Source organism: Pseudopodoces humilis, chromosome 7, assembly GCF_049639895.1.
Source record: "Pseudopodoces humilis isolate 2021_Gansu_Grassland_sample_001 chromosome 7, ASM4963989v1, whole genome shotgun sequence".
Lineage (NCBI taxonomy): Eukaryota > Metazoa > Chordata > Aves > Passeriformes > Paridae > Pseudopodoces > Pseudopodoces humilis.
Genome location: NC_142206.1, coordinates 59,689,513 through 59,711,704, shown reverse-complemented (window position 1 = coordinate 59,711,704; position 22,192 = coordinate 59,689,513). Strand labels below are relative to the sequence as shown.

At 44.4% G+C, this 22,192-nt stretch overlaps 1 protein-coding gene across 10 annotated transcripts in view; it reads left to right on the top strand.

Moving 5' to 3' along the window:
* FBXO34 (F-box protein 34) overlaps window positions 1–22,192 on the top strand; it is a 39,148-nt gene that overhangs the window by 13,605 nt on the left and 3,351 nt on the right. For 4 of the 10 annotated variants that reach the window (XM_014257464.2, XM_014257468.2, XM_014257470.2 and 1 more), the window contains exons 2-3: window positions 21–99; window positions 14,232–14,431. In XM_014257464.2, the coding sequence (XP_014112939.2) occupies window positions 14,355–14,431 (77 nt within the window). In that variant the 5' untranslated portion in view covers window positions 21–99; window positions 14,232–14,354. Of the gene's footprint in view, window positions 1–20; window positions 100–11,744; window positions 11,845–12,710; window positions 13,972–13,996; window positions 14,068–14,231; window positions 14,432–22,192 lie in introns of those variants that run through there. The other 6 variants (XM_014257465.2, XM_088058168.1, XM_088058169.1 and 3 more) reach the window with 4 other exon arrangements.

Here is a 22,192-nt window from a genome sequence, read left to right as displayed (position 1 = left end):
CCTTTCCTTTTGCTCTTCAGAAATGCCATTCTCGTGAGTGTGCAAGGAACCTACAGAACTGTAATGTCTAACCCTACATGGAATAACAACTCTTGGAAGGTACCACCCTTTTTTAACTACATGGCTTTGTTACAGGTTGGGTTAATGATATACTGATCTTTGCTTCAAAGCTTGAAATTGAAGAACTGTGTCTTATGTAATGCTGTCCTTTTGAAAGGGCTGACAGTACTGTGATCCTCCAGTCTCTGATTTCCAGAAAAACTGGGTGCAGCCTAACACTTGGCTCAGGGTGCTGAGGGGCCATCCCTGTTTCTCTGTGGATGATGTCTTCAGGCAGCTCTGGTGTTGCCTTAGGAACAGATGGTGGTTTCTATTCAGAGAGCTGAACTAAGCTTTCTTCTTTTGGTGGCCATCCTTGGAAACATATTGCCCTTCTTTTTAGTGATGCATGATGGTTTGCCTATTTCTTCAATTCATTGACCTTCTGGATTGTCTTTCTTGAGGCTTCTAGGCATATTTATGAGGAATATTGTGAGGAAGTGCAGTTACACTTTAACATTTAGATTGAAATGTCTTGGCTGTTCGTGCTGCATTAACCAGCTCTCAGGCGTTGGCTTGTTCTGCTGTCTGATCCCGCAGTGATGCCATAATACTGAATTTTGGACTGCCCTGTGCATTGCCATGGCAACAGACTGATGTCACACGCTCAAGGACATGACTTCAGTGCACGATCATGCAGAGGCACAATCAGATTTGTGGAGGAGAAAGCTGACTAATGCACATCTCAAAAGCAAACAAGGGGAATGCAGGGTACAGCTGACCGGCCAAGGTGCCTCAGTGTGAAAATTCCCTACTTAGAGGAGGGGCTGATCCTGTTTCTAAGACAGGACCAGTTGTCTTGCTGAGCTTCTCTTCACCATGGAGAAGCAGATGACTTGCAGGTCTCCTATATCTTTAAAACAGGTGGTGGAAGAGATCATCGTTTCTGGGGTGGGGAAGTGCTCTCTGGTTTCAGAGCTTTGAAAGGGTACTGCTTTCTTTTAATTTTAAAGACCCTCTCAGTGGTCTTGTAAGCACCCTGAGAACACTTTGACTTGCTTAATGTTGTTCAAACAGTTTAATTGGTTTTCCAAAGCTTTTATTTTATCCATAACATTGGAAGGTGAAAGGGGAACTCCGCATCTGCATTATGGTCACATTTTCCTATATCCTATTAGCAGATTCCAAGATTGTTTAATGTGATCTCCACCCATTTCATTTGGCTGCAACCTTTGCTCCCATGAAAACAAGGCTGATTGTTCTGAATTGCTGTGTATATGTGCTTTGGCACGGCATGAAGGTACCTATAATAACACAACCATTGTCTGGAAAAAAAGGCAGTTTGCAGTAATAACTACAAATAAAAGGGTGCAGTCCAGGGGTAAGACAGATAATGGTCGTTTTCCCACCCGTTGCACAGGGCAGATTCTCAAACATGGTCACCCCTCAGCATGACAGGGCTGTGGGCTTTAGCCCGAAATGTGAATGCTGGGAATAAGGGACTGAAATATTTGCACATTGTTCCAAGTTTCTCTTTCCTGGCCCCGGTTCCATTGCACATATCTATGGATGGGGAGACTGAATGACTTTTGCACAATGTGGTGTTTTATTTGCATGCTGTGAGCGGTTTAACAAGTGTGTGTGTGCTAAATGAAGCATTCCCACTTTCAGTGAGCAGCTGATGCACCCTTAAAATAAAATAAAAAAAATTAAAAAGTGCCTTTAGGTTGAACAGTGGGGTTTTGAGGGGTGACATTGTGCTGTGTGCTCAAGTGGATGGTGGGTCGTGCCAAGCCTGAATGTTAACTAGGAATGCTGTGAGATGCAGCAAATAACCAACTCACACTTCTTGGTGCTAAAGTAGTTTTTGCTCATCTCTGAACTTTGTGGGATAAAAGCTGTTATAGTGCAAGATTTGGAAGGAATGTAATTGTTTGAAATGCTCAGTGTCACAGGAATTGAGGATATTTAACAGAAACTGGCATTTCTTGTGGCAGTTTGGTTGCCTCCCAGGACAGGAAACTGTGGAGTGCTAAAAAAAAAGAATCAGGGAAGAAGTTTAACACCCCTCTCTGTAAATCACAGTGCTTGAATTCAGATCCTGGCCTTGAGCTGAAAGGACTGGAAGCTCTGCAAGACCCAGTGATTCGAGCTGCTCTGCGGAGAACAAGAAGATAATGGTGAGGGACTATCAAGAAGGCAGCCTTGCTGAAAAGAGAGGCTTTGTGATACAGTCAGGGGAAGGAAGTCTGGAGAAGTCAGAAAAGGAACAGATGTGTTTGGTGGTGGGGAAAAACTTAACTATCCCTGTAGTTTGCTCTTGCAGCGGAGCCAGCTGGAGGAACTTGATACCAAACAAAAGTAGGCACACCCAGGATTTAGCAGAGGGGTCCTGGAAAGCTGAAAATCAGTGCTTTGGTGCTTTTCTTTTGACAAATTCCTTATACAATGGCATCTGGCAGATATATTTTATATGTGTGTGCAAAGGTGTGTGTAAAACAGCTTGAAGGTGTTTGATGCTTCTCTTTAACAACAATAAAAGTAGTATTGATATATGAAGTGATACTCAAAATGGGGAGCCAAGAGAGATGGCGTTCCCTGGGAAGGAAATAATGACAGAAGGTGCATTAAAAAAGAGGGTGAGGTTTTTTTTCTAGGGTGTGTTTATGGATGGTGATGACTTGACGTGTGATAAAACAGATTGCTGATCCTGTGTATCAAAGTACCAGTGGCAATGATTTTTCAAACTGTTGAAACCTGCATCCACAAAAAAAATATATCTGTTTTGTTCTTCCTAATGGGTTAATCCACTGTAATTGGCTGTGAAATCAACCTGGGGGAATTTTCCCATCTGTAAGTGATGCACAGCCTCCTTGCTCTCTACTTGGCAACCGTACCTTCAGATAATTAAAAGCTGTTTTTTAAAATCCACTTTTCTTTCAACTCTTGTTTTTCTGCATCTTGCTACTTCTCTGAGAGCTGTCAGTCACCCTTCTGGCCAAGGTGTAAAATGAAGATAATGTGCTTTTAGGAAAGGAAAACTGCAGATGATCTTTATACTTTAATTTTTTTAAAAAAGCATAAAAACTACAAAACTAGGTGAATATGAGGAGCTTTTTAGCATGCATGTCACTGCTGCATTTCTGAAAGTAACGAAACTTTCCCAGTCCAGTATGGAAAACTTTGACTTTCAGAGCTCTGGTGCCACTTGCCCCTCTAAAATCAATAACCAAGCCTCCATGGTTTGCTTAGGAAGCAGTTCCAGTTACCCAGAAATTACAGGAGTTGTTCAGCACAGGGATCCTCTGGTTTCAGCACATACTTTCATTGCTGTGTAGTGTTTTGAGAGGCCGAAGGGTGGGATGCAGCTCCAGCGAATTTCCAGATTTCTAGCAGTGTGAGGGACTGTTTTTAATAGTAATGATAAAAACAGCTATTCCCAGTTGGAGATTTAGTCAGTGGTATAATTATCAGAGCTATGAAATAGTGCAGGGATGGCTTGGGATGGAAAAAACTAAGGCTTGAAACTTATTTTCTTGAGGGAGCTGTTTGAAATTATTTTCTGCAAGCTCATAGAGAATTGGTGAGAGATGTCAAATGGTGATGGCTCAAGATTGGTGATTGCTTTGGTAATTCAGTGTTTGGGCTGGCAAGCTGCAGCTGGCTTTTGGGAGAGAATTAGATGTTGAAAGCCAGGGTGGGGGAGTGGGAGCTCTGGAGTGGCACATTTGGTTTGTAAAGTGCTGAGGATTTCCACAGCAGGGTCGCAATCCCCAGCTCCAAAGCTGGCTCACTTAAACCATCCCTTCTGAACCAGAGTTGTGAGCGCCTCATTTTCTGCTTTACTTTTTAGTGATTTGGTGGTGTTTATTCATATTTTCTCCATTTTGTCCAAGAGGGGGAAACTGAGAATAAAATACTGTTTGTGCTGGAGGAAGCACTGGGAATATTGTGTTAGAGAGCAATGCAGGTATTTTTTTCCTTTTCTGTCTTGATTATAAAGCTGTTTTTTGGACCTGCTAGAGCGGATCTAGAGGAAACCACAAAGATGCTCTGAGGACTGGAGCACCTCTGCTCTGGAGCTGGGAATGTTCACCTGGAGAAGATAAGAGTCTGGGGAGACCTTGGAGCCCTTTCCAATGCCTAAGGGACTTGGGGAAAAAGAGGGAGTGTGACTTTTTATGTGAGCAGATAGGGTTGGGAAAAGGGGGACAGTTTTAAAGTAGAAGGGGAGAGATTTAGATTAGATACTGGGAAGAATTTCTTCCTTGTGAGAGTGAGGAGGCTCTGGTGCAGGTTGCCCAGAGAAGCTGTGGCTGTCCCATCTCTGGAAGTGTCCAAGGTCAGTTTGGACTGGGAGCAGCTTGGGATAGTGGAAGGTGTCCCTGGCCATGGCAGGGTATTAGAACAAGGTGATCATGAAAGTCCTTTCCAACCCAAATTGTTCTAGGATTTTGTTTGCTGTGTTTTTTCCTAAAAAAAGTTTAAAGTCTTGTAAAGCAAACCCAAATCTGATTTTTTTTAGTGGACTTTAGAAAAATTCATACATCCAAAATGGTTATTAACATGGAAAGAATAACACCAGAATTGTTTCTGCTGTCCTCTTATAGGTCTGTGCCACTGAATTTTGAAGAGGAAATGTAAAAAGGGAAAGGCAGAAGCAGAAAGCAGAAGTTGTCACAGTTCATAAGCATGCAGAAGTTGTCCTTTACTGAAATTTCAATGCTATTTTCGGGCTTTTCTTTTTTCCTTAAGAATGAATGCAGTGGAATTTGTGCTATGCTTAGGATTTCTGAAATTTTAATTGTGTCAGTTGCTAGGTGTATTGACTACAAAGCTCTGAAAATATCAAACTATTTTTTACTTCAATAATTCTTGAGTTATTAATGGGGAAAAAATATCTTTAAAAATAGAGCTAAAAAAAGATTAAAGATCTGTGGAGTTGGTAGGTTTCCAGATTAGCTTAGATTTTAAACAGTCCTTTGAAACAATCATGCAATAAGATACTGTATTTAATGTTGGTCTCTATTGCAGTTTAGTTTTTTCAGAGTTTATCTGAAGCTGAGTGGGTTCAGCAGATGTTTTATGTATAACATTCTCTTGAGAATAAACCCAGGTGATAGTTTGTCTGGGAAGGATTTGTAGTGTGTCCTCTTGGCTGCCTTCTGTCTTCATCTTGAGCCCTTTGGCTGTAATGTGTCACATGTCTGGGCTTTGGGTGTTCAAAGTCCTTTCTGGTCCCTTTAAATGGTTTCTTGCTTTTTTACAAGCTGCAAAGCAGTTTAGGGTGGGAAATACCCTGATGCTGCTTTGGCATCGTTCACCTGTGTTTGTGTGAGCCCAGGTCTGCTCACCAAAGCCCTGTTCCCTCCCTGTTCTGCTCCTGCAGCTCTGTCTGTGCTTGGATGAGCTCTGCAGGGGCCTGGTTCTGGCTCATGGATATTGAGGGGTTCGCTTGGATCATGATGTCGTGCCAAGCGCTGTGAGTCTCATTTGCCTTGCTGTGCTATTCCTCCTGTAACTGGTGAGAATTCCAGCTTTGTGGTGCTGGCTGTGACACCCTGGTGTCCTGTTTCTTTCCCTTTCCTTGCATGACTTAATGCTGCAGGCCTGGAGCTGGAGGAGAGGTGCTCATTCCTGGCAGCCCCAATGATGTCAGAGGGTCCCTCCCAAAGAGACCTGCTGGAAATAGAGCTCTGGAGGCCTCTGGGTTTAGAGTGGCTGCTCCCTATCCAGGAAACTGGGGCTGAGAGTCATCTCTCCAGAAGGTGTGTCCTCATTGAAGAGCTGTGTCACCAGGTCCAGGAGTTGTATGGGAACGTGAGAAGGTTGTGTGGCGTTCATGGGAATGAGAAACCTCATCAAGTTCCACAAGTCCAGGTGCAAGGTGCTGCTCCCGGGTCAGGGCAGTCCCAGATGTGAGTACAGACTGGGACGAGAAGTCATTGAGGACAGCCCTGCACAGGAGGACTTGGGAGTTCTGGTGGATGGAAGGAGGTGTGTGAGCCAGCCATGCATGCTCACAGTCCAGAGGGATAACTGGGTCCAAGCCTGCTTCAAAACAGGAGTGGGCAGCAGCTCAAGGGATGTGGTTCTCCCCACAAAGGTTGTCTGGAGAAGCTGTGGCTGCCCCATCCTTGGAAGTGTCCAAGGCAGATTGGATGGGGCTTGGGGTTGGGATAGTTTAAGGTGTCCCTGCCCTTGACTGGGCTTTGAAACTGGATGGATTTTAAGGTCCCTTCCAACCTGAACCTTTCATGTGTTCTATGAAGTAGGATGTTTTCAGGGAGCTCAGAGACTCAGAAGTCTGAATTCCCTCCTACATCAGGGATCTGATGGGATCTTCTCACAAGAAGTCAGAAGTGAATAAAAGGGGGAGACTGGAAAGTGGTCACACTCCATTCAAGGAAGAATATTCCTGTCCCTCCTGAAGACTTGACATTAATAATTAGCTGTGAGTGATTGTAGTGGGTGGCTCCCTGCTGCAAGGGACAGACACATCCATCTGCCCACCTGATGGGTTGTCCAGAGGAGGAGGTTATTGCCTGCCAGGAACTGGAACCAGAGATGTCACGGAAGGACTGCCAAGAGAGCTTAAAGGTCAAGATAAAGTTCATGAGGTTACTGATTACTGTTGTGGACAAAACAAAAACTCATCATTTAATGATGGCTAGAATAGTAAAATAACAGTAAGAAACAAGTATAAAACCACCATATTCTCTCTCCAGTTTCACTGTGGGGCATGACCTGCTCCACCATGGGGCCTGGCATTAATTAGTGACTTTTTTTTTTTTGGTCTTAGATTGTAACCTCTTCTTTAAGGAGCTTTATGTTTCGTTTCATAAGACACAGCTGGAAAGCCCAGGGAATCCAGAGCTTGTTCAGAGGGTGTGGGTGGTGGTGTGTCTTGCTTGTTTGTGGGTGGGTGGGTTGTTTTCAGATGTTTCTAAGGAATCTGTTCTGGTGGAAGTTTGCAGATGTAATGAGGCACTTTGTTCCAAAATGTGCTGTGAAAATTTTTATGCTTTCTGCATGAAGTCTGTCCTGGAGTTGGGTATACTTGGATAGCTCTTTCCCTAAGTGTAGAGCAGACTTTTTTTGTAAACCGCTGACCTATAAATTTGAGATTTCTGAGCTCAGCATTTTTGCATTGTCCTTGCAAGGTGGAAGACAGTTCTCTGTGAAAGTGTGACATTGGGGCACCAGCAGTGGCCTACTTTAAACAAAAGTTAGAAAATACTTTAGATTTTGTAACAATTCATGAGACATTGATGCTAAAAATAGCAGAAAATGCTTTTATGTGAGAATAGAATGGATTCAGGAATATGATAGAAAAAACTTGGGCATTTTGGATGACAGAAATCATGGAATCATAGAATATTAAGGGGTTGGAAGAAACCTTAAAGATCATCTTATCCCAACCTCCTGCCACGTGCAGGAACTTCTCCCCCTAGACCAGGTTGCTTAAGGCCTTATCCAGCCTATCCAAATATTTGCAAGTAATTGGCACAGTTACTTCTAAAACTCTTTTTTGGTACTGTTATATTTAATCTAGTGTTTGTGCTGCAGAGTAAGGTTAGCTGAGTTTGGATTTGGAGACCCTGAGGAAAAATCTGGACACTTTAGAGATGCTTAATGGATATTGTAGCCTCTCAGCTCTGCAGGGGACTGGCAGAATGAACCCAGGTGGAAACTGTTCTGATTCTTTTGTGTGTCTGTGTGATTTTGGTTTGCTTGGGGTTTCTGGAGAGTGTTTTTTGGGGTTCTTTTGTGCCTCTGTCTCTGCTGAAAAGGTATCCACAGTGGTATAGAACAGAGAAAAGCACAAAATAACCTTTTGGTTAAAGGGTAAGATCCCACAGAAGTAAATAAAAATGAATTGTCCCTTATTCTGCTAAACTGTGGAGGTCTGGACCTGTGATCAGGGAATATGGGGTGGTCTTAGAAAGGAGAATGGGCAACCCAAGAGCAGGTCCAAACCAGTTAGAGCCATAGAAACCTGTTAAAGCCATATTTTGTTCAGTGAATTGAGTTTTAAATCTGATGAAATTAGTGCTTAACCTTGAGTCACCTGCTGTGGGGTTTTTCTTGTTAGCAGAGTTGCAAAGAAGAAACTGTATTTATTTTTTTGCTGGATGTTTAGAAGTCAGCTGTAAGTTTGTTTTGCTATTTTAGAAGCCATTTCATGGGGTCATGGAGAGGTGTGCAGGAGCAATTATTCCTGTGTGTTTTGTGCCATGGTGTAGGGGGCCTTCTTCCCTATGTAGTGTCCTGTATGAGATTTTTGGTGTCCTGGTGACATTTTCCTTTGTTACCATTTACCAATCAAAAGGCCAGTCCTATGCTGGAGTACACAGATGCAGAGATACACAAAGATACACTTGTAATCAGAGTTTTGCAACTGAGTTTATTTCTGTTATGTTACAAGATCTGCTATGAAACAGGAGAAGGAAACTTTAGGAATTAAAAGGGGTCGTTATCCCGCGCTGCTGGATCACTAACAAACTGTTCCTGGTGAACTGGTGAGGCATTTCTGTCAGGCAGGGCATGTCATGGTCACTTTATGAGCTGTCACAGCAAAAACAAACCCACCCTCTGCGTGCCAAAGTGAGTCAAGTCCACCTCTCCAGCCAGGATCCCTGCTATCACAGGCAAAACAGGGTGATGAAGTGATTGTTAGCAATCCTAATCTGCCACATTGGGGTTGTAATAATAATAAAAATAATAATCAGGATCTTTTTTGCAAGCTTATGTTGTGTTCTTGAAAAAGATGGATTCTTCCTGCTGGTTTTGACTGGCTTTCTCTAAAGTGGGGCAGGTTGGCTCTCTCCTGGTGTTCATGTTGATCTTTCACAGAAGCAGTCTGGGTTTCTGCCTCTGGTGTTTGTCCTGAAACTCCCTTTTCACGTCAGTTTTGCATCTTGCAGTCCTTTCTACCCATCTTTGCATGAGCAGGAGCAATCCAGTGAGACCTCAGCCTCACAAAATCAGGGCACGACGTCTCCAGAGCTCTGGGAGTGTTGCTCTACTATATTTGGAACCAGCTCTATTGCTTCTATAATAGGAAGGCTTCTGGAAGCTTTCTCCTTCCTCTCGCCCCAAGAAAGTAGCCTTTCAGCTGAGCTTTCATTAATTCACAATCTGCATGGCAAAACAGATGTAGTTTTATAGGCTAAATAATTCAGATGTGGCTCGTGGGTCACATGGCCTCGAGTGTGGTGTGTTCAGGGAGGATTTTTGCCCTTGCCCCATGAGCTGAGGGTGCAGCAGCCACAGCTCCGCTCACGGGGCCTTTGCTACCCCCAGTTTGTCATTCGGGGCACGCGACACTGACAAGAGGTGCCAAGGCAGCTTTCTAGAAAGCAAAGTGATGTGTGAGCCCCGTGTGTTTGTCACCAGAGCTGCAGCAGCACTGCCCAGTGAGGGATTTACTGGTTTTGTTTTCCTCTTGGATCAAGCAGAACAAATCTAATGAGCCAGTTCTTAACTTCTTCCCAGCTGAGCAGCGAGTGATGTCCTTACCCAAATTGAGTAAGGCAGCGGAAACCTTTCAGGAATAGTTAAACAAGGGAAACACTTGTAATATTATTTTTCCCAATACTCATGCAGGGCTAAGAGGGTGCAGCAGAGCTTGTCTTTATTTTCTTTTTCCCTTCTGAGGTTTTCTTTTTTTGAGGTGACAACTTAGTCCTACTAATGCTTACCCCACCTAGAGAGAAAGCATGTGAGCCACAAACGTGGAGCTTTTCATTCTTTATTGACGTGATCATGGAAGGAAAACAGGTTCTCCCTGTAGTGCTTCATTGGAATAAACATTTCACATGCTTATCAGTACAGCAAGTAGTGCTGTTTGACAGCAGTGAGGAGTCAGATGTTGCCTTGGAGCCCTACATACTCATTTCCCTGCTTCTGAAACACTCTGGATTTTGCCCACTGTGCATTCAGAAGTGTTCCTTTCCATTGAAAGGACCTAAAATCCACTTTGTAGCAGGCATTTTCCAACATGATTTCAGGTGTGGATTGGAGATGGCTGAGTCTAGTCTGAGTGTCTGAGAACCTTGTCTTGCTGGGCCTTGTGAGTTCCTGCCAGGTCAGGGGTAAGTGGATTTAGTTCTGACTACTTTGGGTTAATTCTGTCCTAGGTCCAGCTCCCTGAAATCAGACAGGGAGGCAGTGCTGATAAAGGGGGAGGTGTGAAAGACTAAACAGGCCCAGCTCCTGGAGTCTTTCCTCATAAGAGAGGTGCTCCAGACCCCTCATCATCAGCCTCTGCTGATTCTGCTTACATGGACATCTTTAGTTTTCATTTAAATTGCTGCTCTGTCCGATGGGATCCAAGGATAGGAGATTGGAGGAGCTTAGAGAAGGAAGGGCTGGAGTGAATTTGGTGGAGAAATGAGCAAAGAGCAATGGTAACCAGGTCCTGCTGCTTTGCCAAGCAGAAGTGCCATCATCAGGTTTTGGTGTGGGAGTAGACACAGGAAGCTTCCTCACATTAATTCCATCTGGAACCCTGTGGCAGTTTCATTGCCTTTAGATCAGATAATACCAGATCTGATTTGGCATAAACAGGGGAAGCTTGAGCACACAAAGTTTCACAAGGCAAATGATGCCTGTGATGGCTCCTTAAGGGTTAAAAGGCAGTTCTTTAGGTGTTTTAAATATGTAAATATTACCTGAAGAACAGTTAAAAAGAAATGGTTGTGTTGCTATAGGTGTCTAAGAGGCTGTGGACCTGGTGTGTTAATCACCTCTCTGTCAGACCTAGCCTGGGAGCTGCTGTGGATCGTTCCCAGTGGGAGTGTTGGGATGAGGAAACACTTTGTGCCAAAGTCTCTTGCTTAGAAGGATCTGGTGCTGTTATATGTGTCCTGAGGGGTGTTTGGGGAGGGAGGAAGGGGTGACTTGGCTGGGGGATGACAGAATTGCATGTCTGGTGAATTACTCTTTTGGAGACAAGGATCATATAACAACCTGAGCTTGAGCTCCGTGGTGGGAGAATAAACATGGAACCTGCTTCTTGCAAGAAAACAAGTACCCTTATCTTGCTATAAAGCCTCAGCACTGACTTTCCAGCCTAATGACTGCTTTTGGTATTAACACTCTGGTCTGAAATGCTGCTGATCCTGAATATGCTGATGCTCTTTGCCCAGCTGATCCAGAGTGACATCCCTATGGAGCATCCCAAAGCTTCCCCTGCATGGAGGTGGGGTGGTCAATTGTGTTTTTAAACATGTTTTTACCAACAAGGCAGTTGTTGCTCAGTTCCAGTCCAGAGGCCATGGCCTCCTTTCAAGAAAGTGAATTTTCTGAGAGGATGTGCCCACCCTTTGAACTGGTTTGTTGATCAGTTACTGTTGCTACAGCTAAAACACACTTGCACTTATCAAAATATCAAACGCTGTAGTGAATTGCTGTGCAGATGGGGAGACCTTGACTGCAGCCTGGTTGAGTTGATACATTTGTTTTCCTAAGCTGCAGCAGTCTTCAAACCTGGTGATAAGACAGGGAATTTTGTGGGACCGTTCCCTGAGCTGCCATCCGCGGCTGAGAGGATGTGATACTTTCTGCTGCCAAAACCCAAGTCCTTCCCACATCTTGTGCAGAAAGGCATATGTTTGGGGGTGGTTTCAGAGAGGGGGAAGAACACGATTAGGGTTTTAACTTCCTCTTCTGTTTTGTTTCTCTGTGCATCTGTATTTCAGTTTTTTGGGCTGTACCCGACTATGTGCAAAACTTAACAAATCGGCTGCAGCTCCTGCTAAGGATCAGCCTTGGTACAGAAACAGTGGTAGTTAAAAGGCAGTAAGTATATCTGCTAGCTTAAATGCTGGGGTTTTTTTTCTCTTCCTTTTTTTTTTAATTCACAAGCACAGCTTTTTACTCCTCACACAGTAGGAATTTGTCAGGAGCTTGCTGGCATTAATAGTCTATTTCAGCCTTTTTCTATAGCCCAGCAGCTACAGAGGGGGGAAAAAGCATGCTTTGTATGGAGCTGTGGTTGGGTCTGTGCTGCAGTGCCCATCTGAACTTGGCTGTGTCTATTTTGTCAGCTTTTGCTTCCCTCTAGTAGTTGCTGGTCCCTTCCTAAATTCACGAAATCTCATCACACAGTGCCTGTGCTTGGATCAGGGTTCTGGCTGCTCCTGACCTGAACCACTTCTCTTGATGGTTTTGCTTCTTGAGACCTTTACTGCAAACAAGATATCTTTGGGTTTCAATTCCGTCTGGCTTTTTTATCTTTTACTTCTCATTTGCTGTCCAGAGGAGTGGGACTTGGACAAAACGTGTGGTATTTTTAAGCAGGGATCCATGGAGAGGGGTTAAGCTATTGGAAAAGTGAGTGGCATTCTTGAAATGGTGTGGTTGTGTTTATTTGGGTGTGGATATAATCATGTTTCTGTGATACAGTTCCTGCTGAGTTTGAAATGCTAGTGTTAGTAAAACCAGAAGCAGAGCCAGACAAAAGACTGGAGAAAAGTCAGAATTTCAGTGACTCTTAGTGATGGTTCGTGGGAAAGTAACGATTTTGTGTTTGATTTTCCTAAAGCACTTGGGCACATGCTTTTTCTTCTCTGTGAATTACTGTTTGTGGATATATATCTTTACAGCATGAGAACATCAGAAACAGCTGGTTTTGTGCCTAGGTTTCACTCATAGAGAGGTAGGTCCTTGTTAGAGACTCTGGGTAGTCTGATGAAAATGGTGTTTAACTACAAAGCTTCAATTTCTGCTGTTGCTGATCATGGCAGCCTAATTCCTGGTCATCCTGAATCCCTGCAGCAGAGTATATGCTCTCCTTCTCCTCCTGCTCTGCCACTGCCCTGCCTTCGTCTTCTCCACCCCACACGTTTCTTAGCCTTGTGTAGAGCTCAGCAGAGATTTCTTCATGAAGACTGGAATGTGTTTATATAATATTTTATATATTATTTTAGGCTGCTGCTACTCAAATGTAGGCAAACGCTTAACCTCTTATTCGCCATCATTAAACGAACCGTGAAATTGCTGTAGCAGACATCAAGTCAGGTGGATCTAAACAAGCTTCTGCTTTTCCTGCCTGGAAGGTTCATCCTTCATCATTTTCCTGGCAAGTGTGGCTACCAAGAGCAGGTTTTCCAGCCAGGAGTGTTTAGTGGGAGCATTGGTTGTGAACCACACTGGTCAAGCAGTGCTGATCTGGGTGTAGTGGGGGTTCTTCTGTGTGGGAGGTGTTGGGAAGGGGGTGATGTGAGAGGCTCAGTCTCTGCAAAAGCAGGGGTAGAGCAGCAGTAGGAACACTGGGCAGAGCTGCTGAAAAGGAGAGAACAACCTGCTGCACTAAATCACAGCTCCCTGGGGACACAGCTCCATAGTTAGCATCCTCAAATGGCATTCCTTTATTACGGCATCATTGTGCACGGTCCTCTGGAGAGGAAGCAAACGGTCTCTAAAACAATCTGCTGGCAGCTCAGGCTGGGCTATTTGAGGTTTTCCAGGGCTCTTTTGCTGTGTCACTCTTCCCTTTAATGTTCCAGCTTGAAGGTTGTTGTTCTTTCTCCATCAAAGTGCGTTAAAGTGCCGGTAAGAGTATCTGCTCCAAGGACAAGGTGGAGAAGGCAGCAGCCAAGGGAGAACAAGAGATACTGCAGAACCAGCTTTGTTTTGGTGTAATCTTTATCTGCATGTGATGCAAAGACAGGGCGGTTTTCACAAGACTTAAGAGGCTGCGTGGTGACATGTTTTCTGTCCTTTTATAAAATCCACCACGTTATTTTGATTAGAACACTAACGTAACTCCTGGCAGCCTCAAATCTCACTGCTAGCAGCTACTTCCCTCCAAAGCCTGATGTGGTGCTAACAAGCAGAGAGATCTTGTGCGTCCTGTTTACATGGAGCTGGGAAGACAGCGTGTTCCGTGGGAGGTGCCAAGGTAGCACTGCAGTTGGATATAAGGTGAAAAAACTCTGTGTGTGCAGACAGGCCGTGGTGGGGCGTGTTCATTTGTGTTTGGTGGTGTTCAGGAACTCCAGCTGCAACACTGGCATGATGGTGTTCTTTTATATCTGAATATGTATCTTTTATATCTATGCATGCGTAGCATGTTTGTGTTTGTATATATTTATATTTATATCTGTATCTATTCTCTCTCACGGGAAAGTCCATGTCCTGATCGTCTGTGCTTGTGATCTTCTGATGAATTCTCTGTTGTTCAGTTTTTAGGTGGCAGAGACGCGGTGAAGCTGAGTGTGGGGCAGGCAGAGCTGATGGGGGAGCCTGGGGTGTAGCCCAGGATGGACTGGCTGTGACGACGTGCCTTAGCCGGAGAGGTTGTTACCATGAAGAGTTCCTGCAGAGCTGGCCTCCACAGGGAACCGCTGAATTCCACATCCTCCACCTTCCATCAAGTCAAACGGTACGAACAGACTGGCTGCTCTGCCTGCAGCTGAGGATTCAGCACCGATTTTAGCCTTCTCCTTGTCCCCTCCTATTGTCTTGTGCTGTCACTCAAACGTTTGCTCTAAATTCTGACTCTGGGGTAGTGTTTAAGCGAAACGTTGTAATGGCTTAAGGGCAGAAATGTTCTTTGACGTTTTTATTTGATAATGACAACTACAGATTTGCTGCAGCTGGTAGTGCACTTGCAGAAATCCTTGGGTTTTCTAGCAACAGCTGTAAATTAGTTTGGGAAACATGACTTTGAAGTAAAACTTAATTGGCAAAAGGATCATCAGAGTAGGCTTTAAAACATGCAGGCAGCTTAAAGCAAGTGGAAATGCTGGCAGTCATTGTTGCGGTTTGTCTTACTATGGACTAAGTAATTAGATTAGTTTAAGCTCAGATTTTGCATTGCTCACTCTCCTGTGTCTCTTATTAAGGAGAAATGCACGATTGATTTCAAACACTTGTGCTTATGTGACAATTAAGTGAATGCCTCTCACTGTCTCCTTATAGGAACACCGTGCAGAACAACTTGTCCTCATGCAAATGCAAGGACATGCCAGTTTGATGGAGTTCAAACTACTTCAAAATATATGTGTATTTTTTTTTTTAATTCTTTTTTTTGAAACCAAGGCTCTTAAACTTAGTCTGGAGGAAGAGTGCCAGCTTTTTGGTTTCCAAAGGCTGTGTGGGTTTCAAGGAAACTTTTAACCTTTGTTCTTTGTGGTTGTGTAGACAGCATATACTTGCTATGTTAGTCTCATGGTAATTTAGTGCTGGAAAAGACTTCCTGGGTCACCCAGCTCCCTGCTTTCCCAAGCAGGATCCCTTTTGTGAACTTAGTCCAGCCTCAAAACATTTACATCTTTTCTTGCATCTTTTCTTCTCTCCTCCTGTAGATTAAGCCATTACTGAAGATGACAAATCTTGCTGTGCAATTAGGAATCATCTTTTCTTTCCCAGCTGAACATTCATGGCAGTTTATAGACTCAAATGAGTTTCTGTTCCTCTATTTTCCTCCTGCCTAAGGACCGCTGCTTATTTTCTGTGGTTTACGTCTTCTTCTGCATTCTGTAAAAGGGGGTTGTGACCATCACCTGTGGTTTTGCTAAGTGACCCAAGTGTTCTCTAGTAGCTTCTTGAGTAGCGATTGCTGCTGTTCTCAGTCCTGTGCTATGCTCTGGAGCTGCTCTAGCTTCTCACTGCTGTCACAGCATCACCTGCACTTCCCTATTTCATGGATGTCTCTATGGTGGCCAGTTCACCTCAGTTACTTCCAAAATTTCTTGGTGTTCCTCTTGCTGGTGCATCACTGCCTGCATTTCAAAACCCTCCTCAGTTTGTGTTACTTGGAGCTTTGTGCCTCTGCTGTTATGGAACTGCCTCTATTTCTGTGGGTGCAGAATTAGTGCTGAGGTCATTCCTAACAAAATCAGATGTTCCCAGGGCTGATTCTTGAGGCATGTCTTTGGTTTCCAGGCTGGTATTTTCTTATTCAGCATCACCTGGGGCTGTCTGCTGCTAAGCCAACTCCTTTGTCTGTTTTCCCATTCCTCTGCCAATCTGTCTTAACCAGTAAATCTCTTTGTGCTCTCTGAAGTCCATGTGAGGAAGATATAGTAGATTGGTCTAAAAAGATGGCTTTTTTTTGAGAACCTTGAGTTTAGTCTGGCATATTGAACTATTCCCGCTTCCCTCTTTTTCTCTGTGTCACATTAATCCTCTTTGCTTGCAAAGCACCTTTGTATTGGAGTCAGAATACGAGCCCTGGAGAGGCTGCAATCATTCTTCTCCTCTTTCTCCCCTGCAGTGCCCCCTCCAATGTGCCACATGTTTATTATCTCCTATTGTTGCCTTTCAAGAGGTTTATAAATCCTGTTTCTTGGCCTGCAGTGCATGAGTCTGTCTGGTTTGGATTCTAAAATTGGGATGAGCCAATCCTCACAATTTTTATGAAGCTCTCTAATCCTCCCCCTGCCGATGCTCTTGTTCAGATTAACGCCTGGGCTTTTGCCCTCACCATCACCCTTACCTTCCCTTTTTAAAAGTGGTGCAAAGTCAAATTTGGTGTTTCGTGTTGTAGTCTTGATCTCTGCCCTGCCCTTGCTTGCAGCCCTGTTTCTCTTTTCTCTCGCAAACTGAAAAAAACCTTTCACTATTTCTTTGTTAAATATCTCTGCAGTGACTTAACGCTGCGCCAGTTCTCATGTTTATTCCTGGACTTTTTGATCTCTAAGATAGAAGTTTCCAAGTGATGTGACCTGAAACTTGTGTCTGCTTCTGGTATCCTTCACAAAGAAGGATCACATCCAGTTGGAGTTTGGATCTTGTTTGGGATGTGTTCTTAATAATGAAAACACCTTCTGACTCCTGGAGAATGCTGTGTGCAGTGAAATCCTCCCCAGCACAGCTGACTTCATGAACCAATTTCTTTCAGTCTTGAGTTTCAAAAGGGCAACCTGATAACTTGCCCTCAGCTCTACTTTTGCTTGTTTATTCTTTTGAATGCTGAGTCTGTTACTGAGTGTGTGGTCCAAGGTTAATTTCTGCAACCTTTCATGTGTTCTCATTAAGTATGCACAAAAATGAAGGCTATAAATAGCTTCACTCTGTGTTGGTTCATTAACACAAGAAATTTGTTGCACTGTGATATAAAGAAAGGTCTTGGTCCTCTTGAACTTTATAAATCAGGAAACAAATTAATAAAGGTAAAACATTTCTGGAAGGACACTTGTCATTTACCTGTGCTGCTCTGGGCAGCTTTCAGCTGAGCAGAAACCCACCAGTTTTTGTCTTGTCCCTCTATGATTTCCTCTCAACCACAACCACATGTGCCATCCCATCATCTCTGAGCTACATGTTTCTGGAGCAGCTGATAACCTTGAATTCCAAATCTTTCAGTTTCTTTTGTTCCCTTCTGCTTTGTCATCTCTGTGTCGTGTCTGGTATGGTTGGGAAGCAGGGCTTTGAGCTTCCTGAGACTCAGCACAGAATTCCTGCTACATCTCTCCCTTCACGGTAAGTGCTTTTATACAAAAGCCTGCCAAAGCAGTGGCACTTCTTTCTGTACAAAATTTAGGAAGTAGCCAGGGCAACTGTGCTTTACTGAAGGGTGTGTTTAATGTAAAACGTGTTCAAAACATTGATGGGTGGGAGCCCTCAAAGTGGAGTGCTCTGTGTTGGGTTTGGGGCTGCATGCTGTCACCCCAGTCTCTGTGTGCTGCAGATGATGGGCTTTGTGCGATGGGTTTTCTGGCTGTGCTGTGTGCAGCTGTATTTGGGTGTTGTCTCCCCCAGAGTCAGGTTATCTGAGCACCTGACACAGGTGAGCAAGCTGGGGAGGGACCCAGCCTTAGGAGTTTGATTCTTACAGTGCATTTGTCTCCTATGCTCTGCTGGGCCAGCTCTGCCCCACGGTTTTGGCATTCTTCCACTTGCCCCAGGCTGGCCACTGGAGCAGAGAGCTCTCCTTCAGCAGCCACATGCCTTCTGTTTGCCTTCAAATCCCGCTCTAATCCTTGCTGGCTCTCCTTGTGCTGCAAGAGGCATTTTGGAGGTGTTGGGAAGTGGGTCAGGAGCAGTTGCTGCTCTAAGGGGAGTGGGTTTTCAGGAAATCAGATGCTTCCACAGCTGCCAGAACCCACCCCTGCTCTGGAGCTTCCCAGGCCTCCTTTCTCTGAGCTTGGACCCTTGCCATGCTCCAGAACAAACTCCACGAGTAGCAGAGCTCCTTCCATCCCGGGACTTTCCCGCCCCGGCAGAATCCATGGAATGCCTTTGAAGCAGCTCTCTGTCTGCTTTGCTTTGCCCTGGCAGTGCAAAGGGGATGGAAATGGTACTGGAGATCGAGCCCAAAGGACCCACCAAGCCCTTCCAGAAATAACAAGTGGTTGACCGTGGTTAACTCCCACTCTGTGCTCAGTCCTTGCTAATTGTCAGTGTCCTTTATTGAGGAGGAAAACTCTATGGACAGAGAACTGGGATGCCAGGGAAGAGGAATGCTTTACCAGAGGTGTGGGGTTTTTATTGTTATTGATGTTTTTTCCCTTCTCTATTTTTTTTTCTTTTTTGGCTTCTGCCTTGTGTTAGTATGTCCTGAGGGGTTTTTCAGAGTTGTAGTTGGCACTGGTTGTGCAGTCAGCAACATGAGGAGCTGATTGTTGATTGGAGTTGGTGTTTACAAGGAGAAATCCATAGGAAACTTGGGGGTTTTGATGGAAATTTTCACCCTAATAAAACCTTCCGGTGCTTTCCTCAGAAAACTTGCAGTGTGAAAATGTTGTTTGTGAAGATTAGGCTTTTTTGTTGTTGTTCTTGCTGGTGAGAGGAAATCTTTTGGCTTCACTGGGCATCATCAGAGTCCCTGAGTTGGGAGCTGGAAGGGGAATTAAGGCTCTCTGTGGACCTTACAAAGGAGCTGAGAAAACTGAGTGTTTTATAAGATTTTTTCCTCCAACTCTGGAGTTTCCACTAAAGCAAATATATTACTGTTTTAGGCTGCTGTGATTTAGAACATACATAAATACAAAAGGATGCTGCAAGATTCTATCCAGCTTGGCAAGTAGAATCATGGAATGATTTGGGTTGGAAAAGACCTCGAAGGTCATCTCATTCCAACCCACTGCCATGGGCAAGGACACCTCCCACTAGACCAGGTTGTTCCAAACCCCATCCAGCCTGGATTTGGACACTTTCAGGGATAGGGAGTCCACCAGTGGGTTATGGATCTTCCCTTGGGTGAGGAAAAAAGGGCTGTGTGTCTGAGCACATATAAAGGAATATATTTCTGTATCAGCAATGTGTAGTAACCAACTTGATAAAACTGCTGTGGAAACAAGCTGTAGTTAGGACTTATAAAAACAGCAGTGTCATTCCAGCAGTGCAAGTATCCTGTTTTTCAGACATGGCTGATTAGAAATAGAAAAACTGGCCCCTTTATTTCATCAGCTTAAGGATGGAATAACAATATAAAGGCAGCACTGCTCGTTGTTTCAGTGCTGATCATTCCTGGCAGAATTCTCTTATCAGCAATTTAAAACCGCACATTTGGGATTGAAAACCTTTTATGTTTGCTCCCGTGGACTTCTGAAGAGTTGTTGTCTCTAAAGATAAAATTAGAGAGCTTGATAACTTAAAGGGTGGAGGAAAGCAAACAGAATTATTCTGGAATGAAGTGTCATAGGGAATATGTGATTTCACCTTTTAACAACTATTTTTGGTGGTTTTAAATATTTAAAAGCTTACCTGCAGCTGCCACAACTCTCTGCTTGCCAGCACTGAGAAACAGGGGAGTCTGTGGGTGGGGACTGGGCTCTGGTTCATCTTCAAAGCAATTTCTGCTGGGAAGCCTTGTTCTTATTCTAGAAGTTAGAGATGAAATGTGCTGCTGACATGCAGGGAAGGAGCTGTGATTACCTAAAAGTTCATTCTCAATGTCCACAACAAAGGATGTGTGAGGTGGGGGCCCGTTTTTTCCCAGTGACACTTTCAGGTAAGGCTCATTGCTAAGATGGCTTTTAAAATGAAAGTTCTCTTCCCTGCTGCTGGAAAACTCTGAGGCAGGTGGCAGCTGGTCTTGTGGAGTTTGCAATGCTCTTTATAGCTGTCTGAAGTTATTAGATGAAGGTTTTCTTTAAATCTGGATCCATTAAAACATGTGCAATGAACTGAATGCTGAATTCAAATGAGGCAATTATTCTGGCAGTAAAACTTTTGACTAAGGCGTAATTTTGTTATGTAAATTATAACTTTTCAACCTTAAATGGTATTGTTGGCTTAGCCGGGGATGAACTGAAACATAGGAAATATAACCTTAAACAAGAAATTTGTAATAGGTGAGGCAGAATTTTACCCTTTATCTTTCTCCATAGACCAGAAATAGCTGGGAGCAGCTGAACCAACTCTGCTGGCTGAACATGTCCCCTGAGCCTGTTGGGATAACCAGTTTGGTTCTGGTTTTATTCATATAATACCTGCTCTCACCTCCATTTGCAGCTTCTCTTAATGAAGGGTGTTGAGCTGATTGTCCTGCTGGATTCCTGAAAACTGCTTGAAGAAAGCGTTTTAGAAACAAGCTCAGCTCATCTTTCAAACACCTTGGCATAAAAACTCATGAATGAAATTTGATCTTCTGCTCCTGGCTCAGGAGATTTCAGCATGCAAAGTCGTGTTTTAATTGTATTCACCTCTTCTCCCCAGGGTACAGTGGCGAGCAGCCACCGGAGCTTTTCTCTCTCCAGTCTGGGAAATGTCCTTCTGGAAGGGAAGGGAGGCGAAGGCTGCAGGCACTGTTCCCTGCAGCAGTTTGCTGCAGTGCTTCACCTGCTGCTCTTCTGGGCTGGGCTTTAGCCAGGCCACATCAGTGGCCTGACCCTGCTTCACTGTGAAGTACAACCAGAATGAGGCAGCCCCTGTGAAAAATGAGGCCAAAGCAAGCTCCAGCAGGCTCGATTTCCCATTTTTCTCTCCATGCATCTATTTCAACGCCCCAAAGTTCTATTTTTATGAGATTATTTTAGTTTTTAGCATCCAACTGAGGAGGCAAACAAAGTAGCTCAGCTGCATTTTGCAGAGGAGACTAAACTGGGAGGTGACCCAATTCCAACGAGCTGGAATTGGCACGCAGGAGGCACGGGGAGAGAATTAACCCAGGGGCTGTGTAGATGTGTCTGCAGCACTGGGATCTTTTACTCCCACAGTCTCTAGGTGAGATGCAGGTGGTTTTGGCATTGTCTGGTAGCAAGAACCAGGTGATGGTCTCCCTAAAAAATCCAGAGGGAAGGAACATAACATCTGCCTTTCCATCAGCTGCTTCCTGGCCTTGAAAGCCCTGCTGGGACCAGAGAGGTGCAGAAAGGTGAACTAAGCCCTTCCTCCTGATGTACCTCCCCAAAATCTCTGTGCCTGCCCTCCCTTCTTGTCACTAGGGCCAGAAGGAGGAACCAAACCTCCAGGGACAGCAGTGGTTAGGCAGCACAGCTGCTTCTAGTCCTGGAGGCTTCCTCTGCTTGGGCAACATCACTCATAAATTTGTTGGACTTTATAGACCAATGAATTGAGGTTTTTAATTAAAAGCTGCTTTTAGGCTAGAAACCTACAAAGTTACTTAAACTTAAACAAAGTTACTTAAACAACTCTCTTGGTGTTGGCTCTCAAGGGAAACACATTCAGTGCCTGAATGTGTCTGTGTCAGCTGGTGATGAATGTGGCATTGAACCTGCTGCTCTTCAACTCTCGAGCACAGATCATCCCTGAACACCCTTTGAGTGCAACAACTCAAAGATTACCATGGAAACATAATCTATAGTTAATTCTGTAATGTGCTTATGTGATACAGCTGGGAGAAGAGCTTGGAGTCTCCTGTGTGGCAGTGCCCCGGGTTCTGGCGTTCCTGAGCTTTGAATGGAAGGTGACTGTGGAGGTGTGACAGAACAGAGGAGTCTGGGGCTGCTGCTGCAGTGTCAGCAGCATCCAAGGGGTCCTTCACAGCTCTGGAATTCCTGACTCTAAAATCCCATCCTTGAGAGTGGGTGTCCTCAGCTGGTGTCATGCTGCTGTCACTTTGGGGGGTGGCAACATAAGGGCTCTTATGGGAAAGTCACCAAATTTGCCATTATCAATATGCTAAAGGAAAGGTTTCGTTGCCCAGAGAAGCTGTGGCTGCTTCATCCCTGGAAGTGTCCGAGGATGGGTTGGTTGGGACTTAGAGCAACCTGAGATGTAGTGGAAGGTGTCC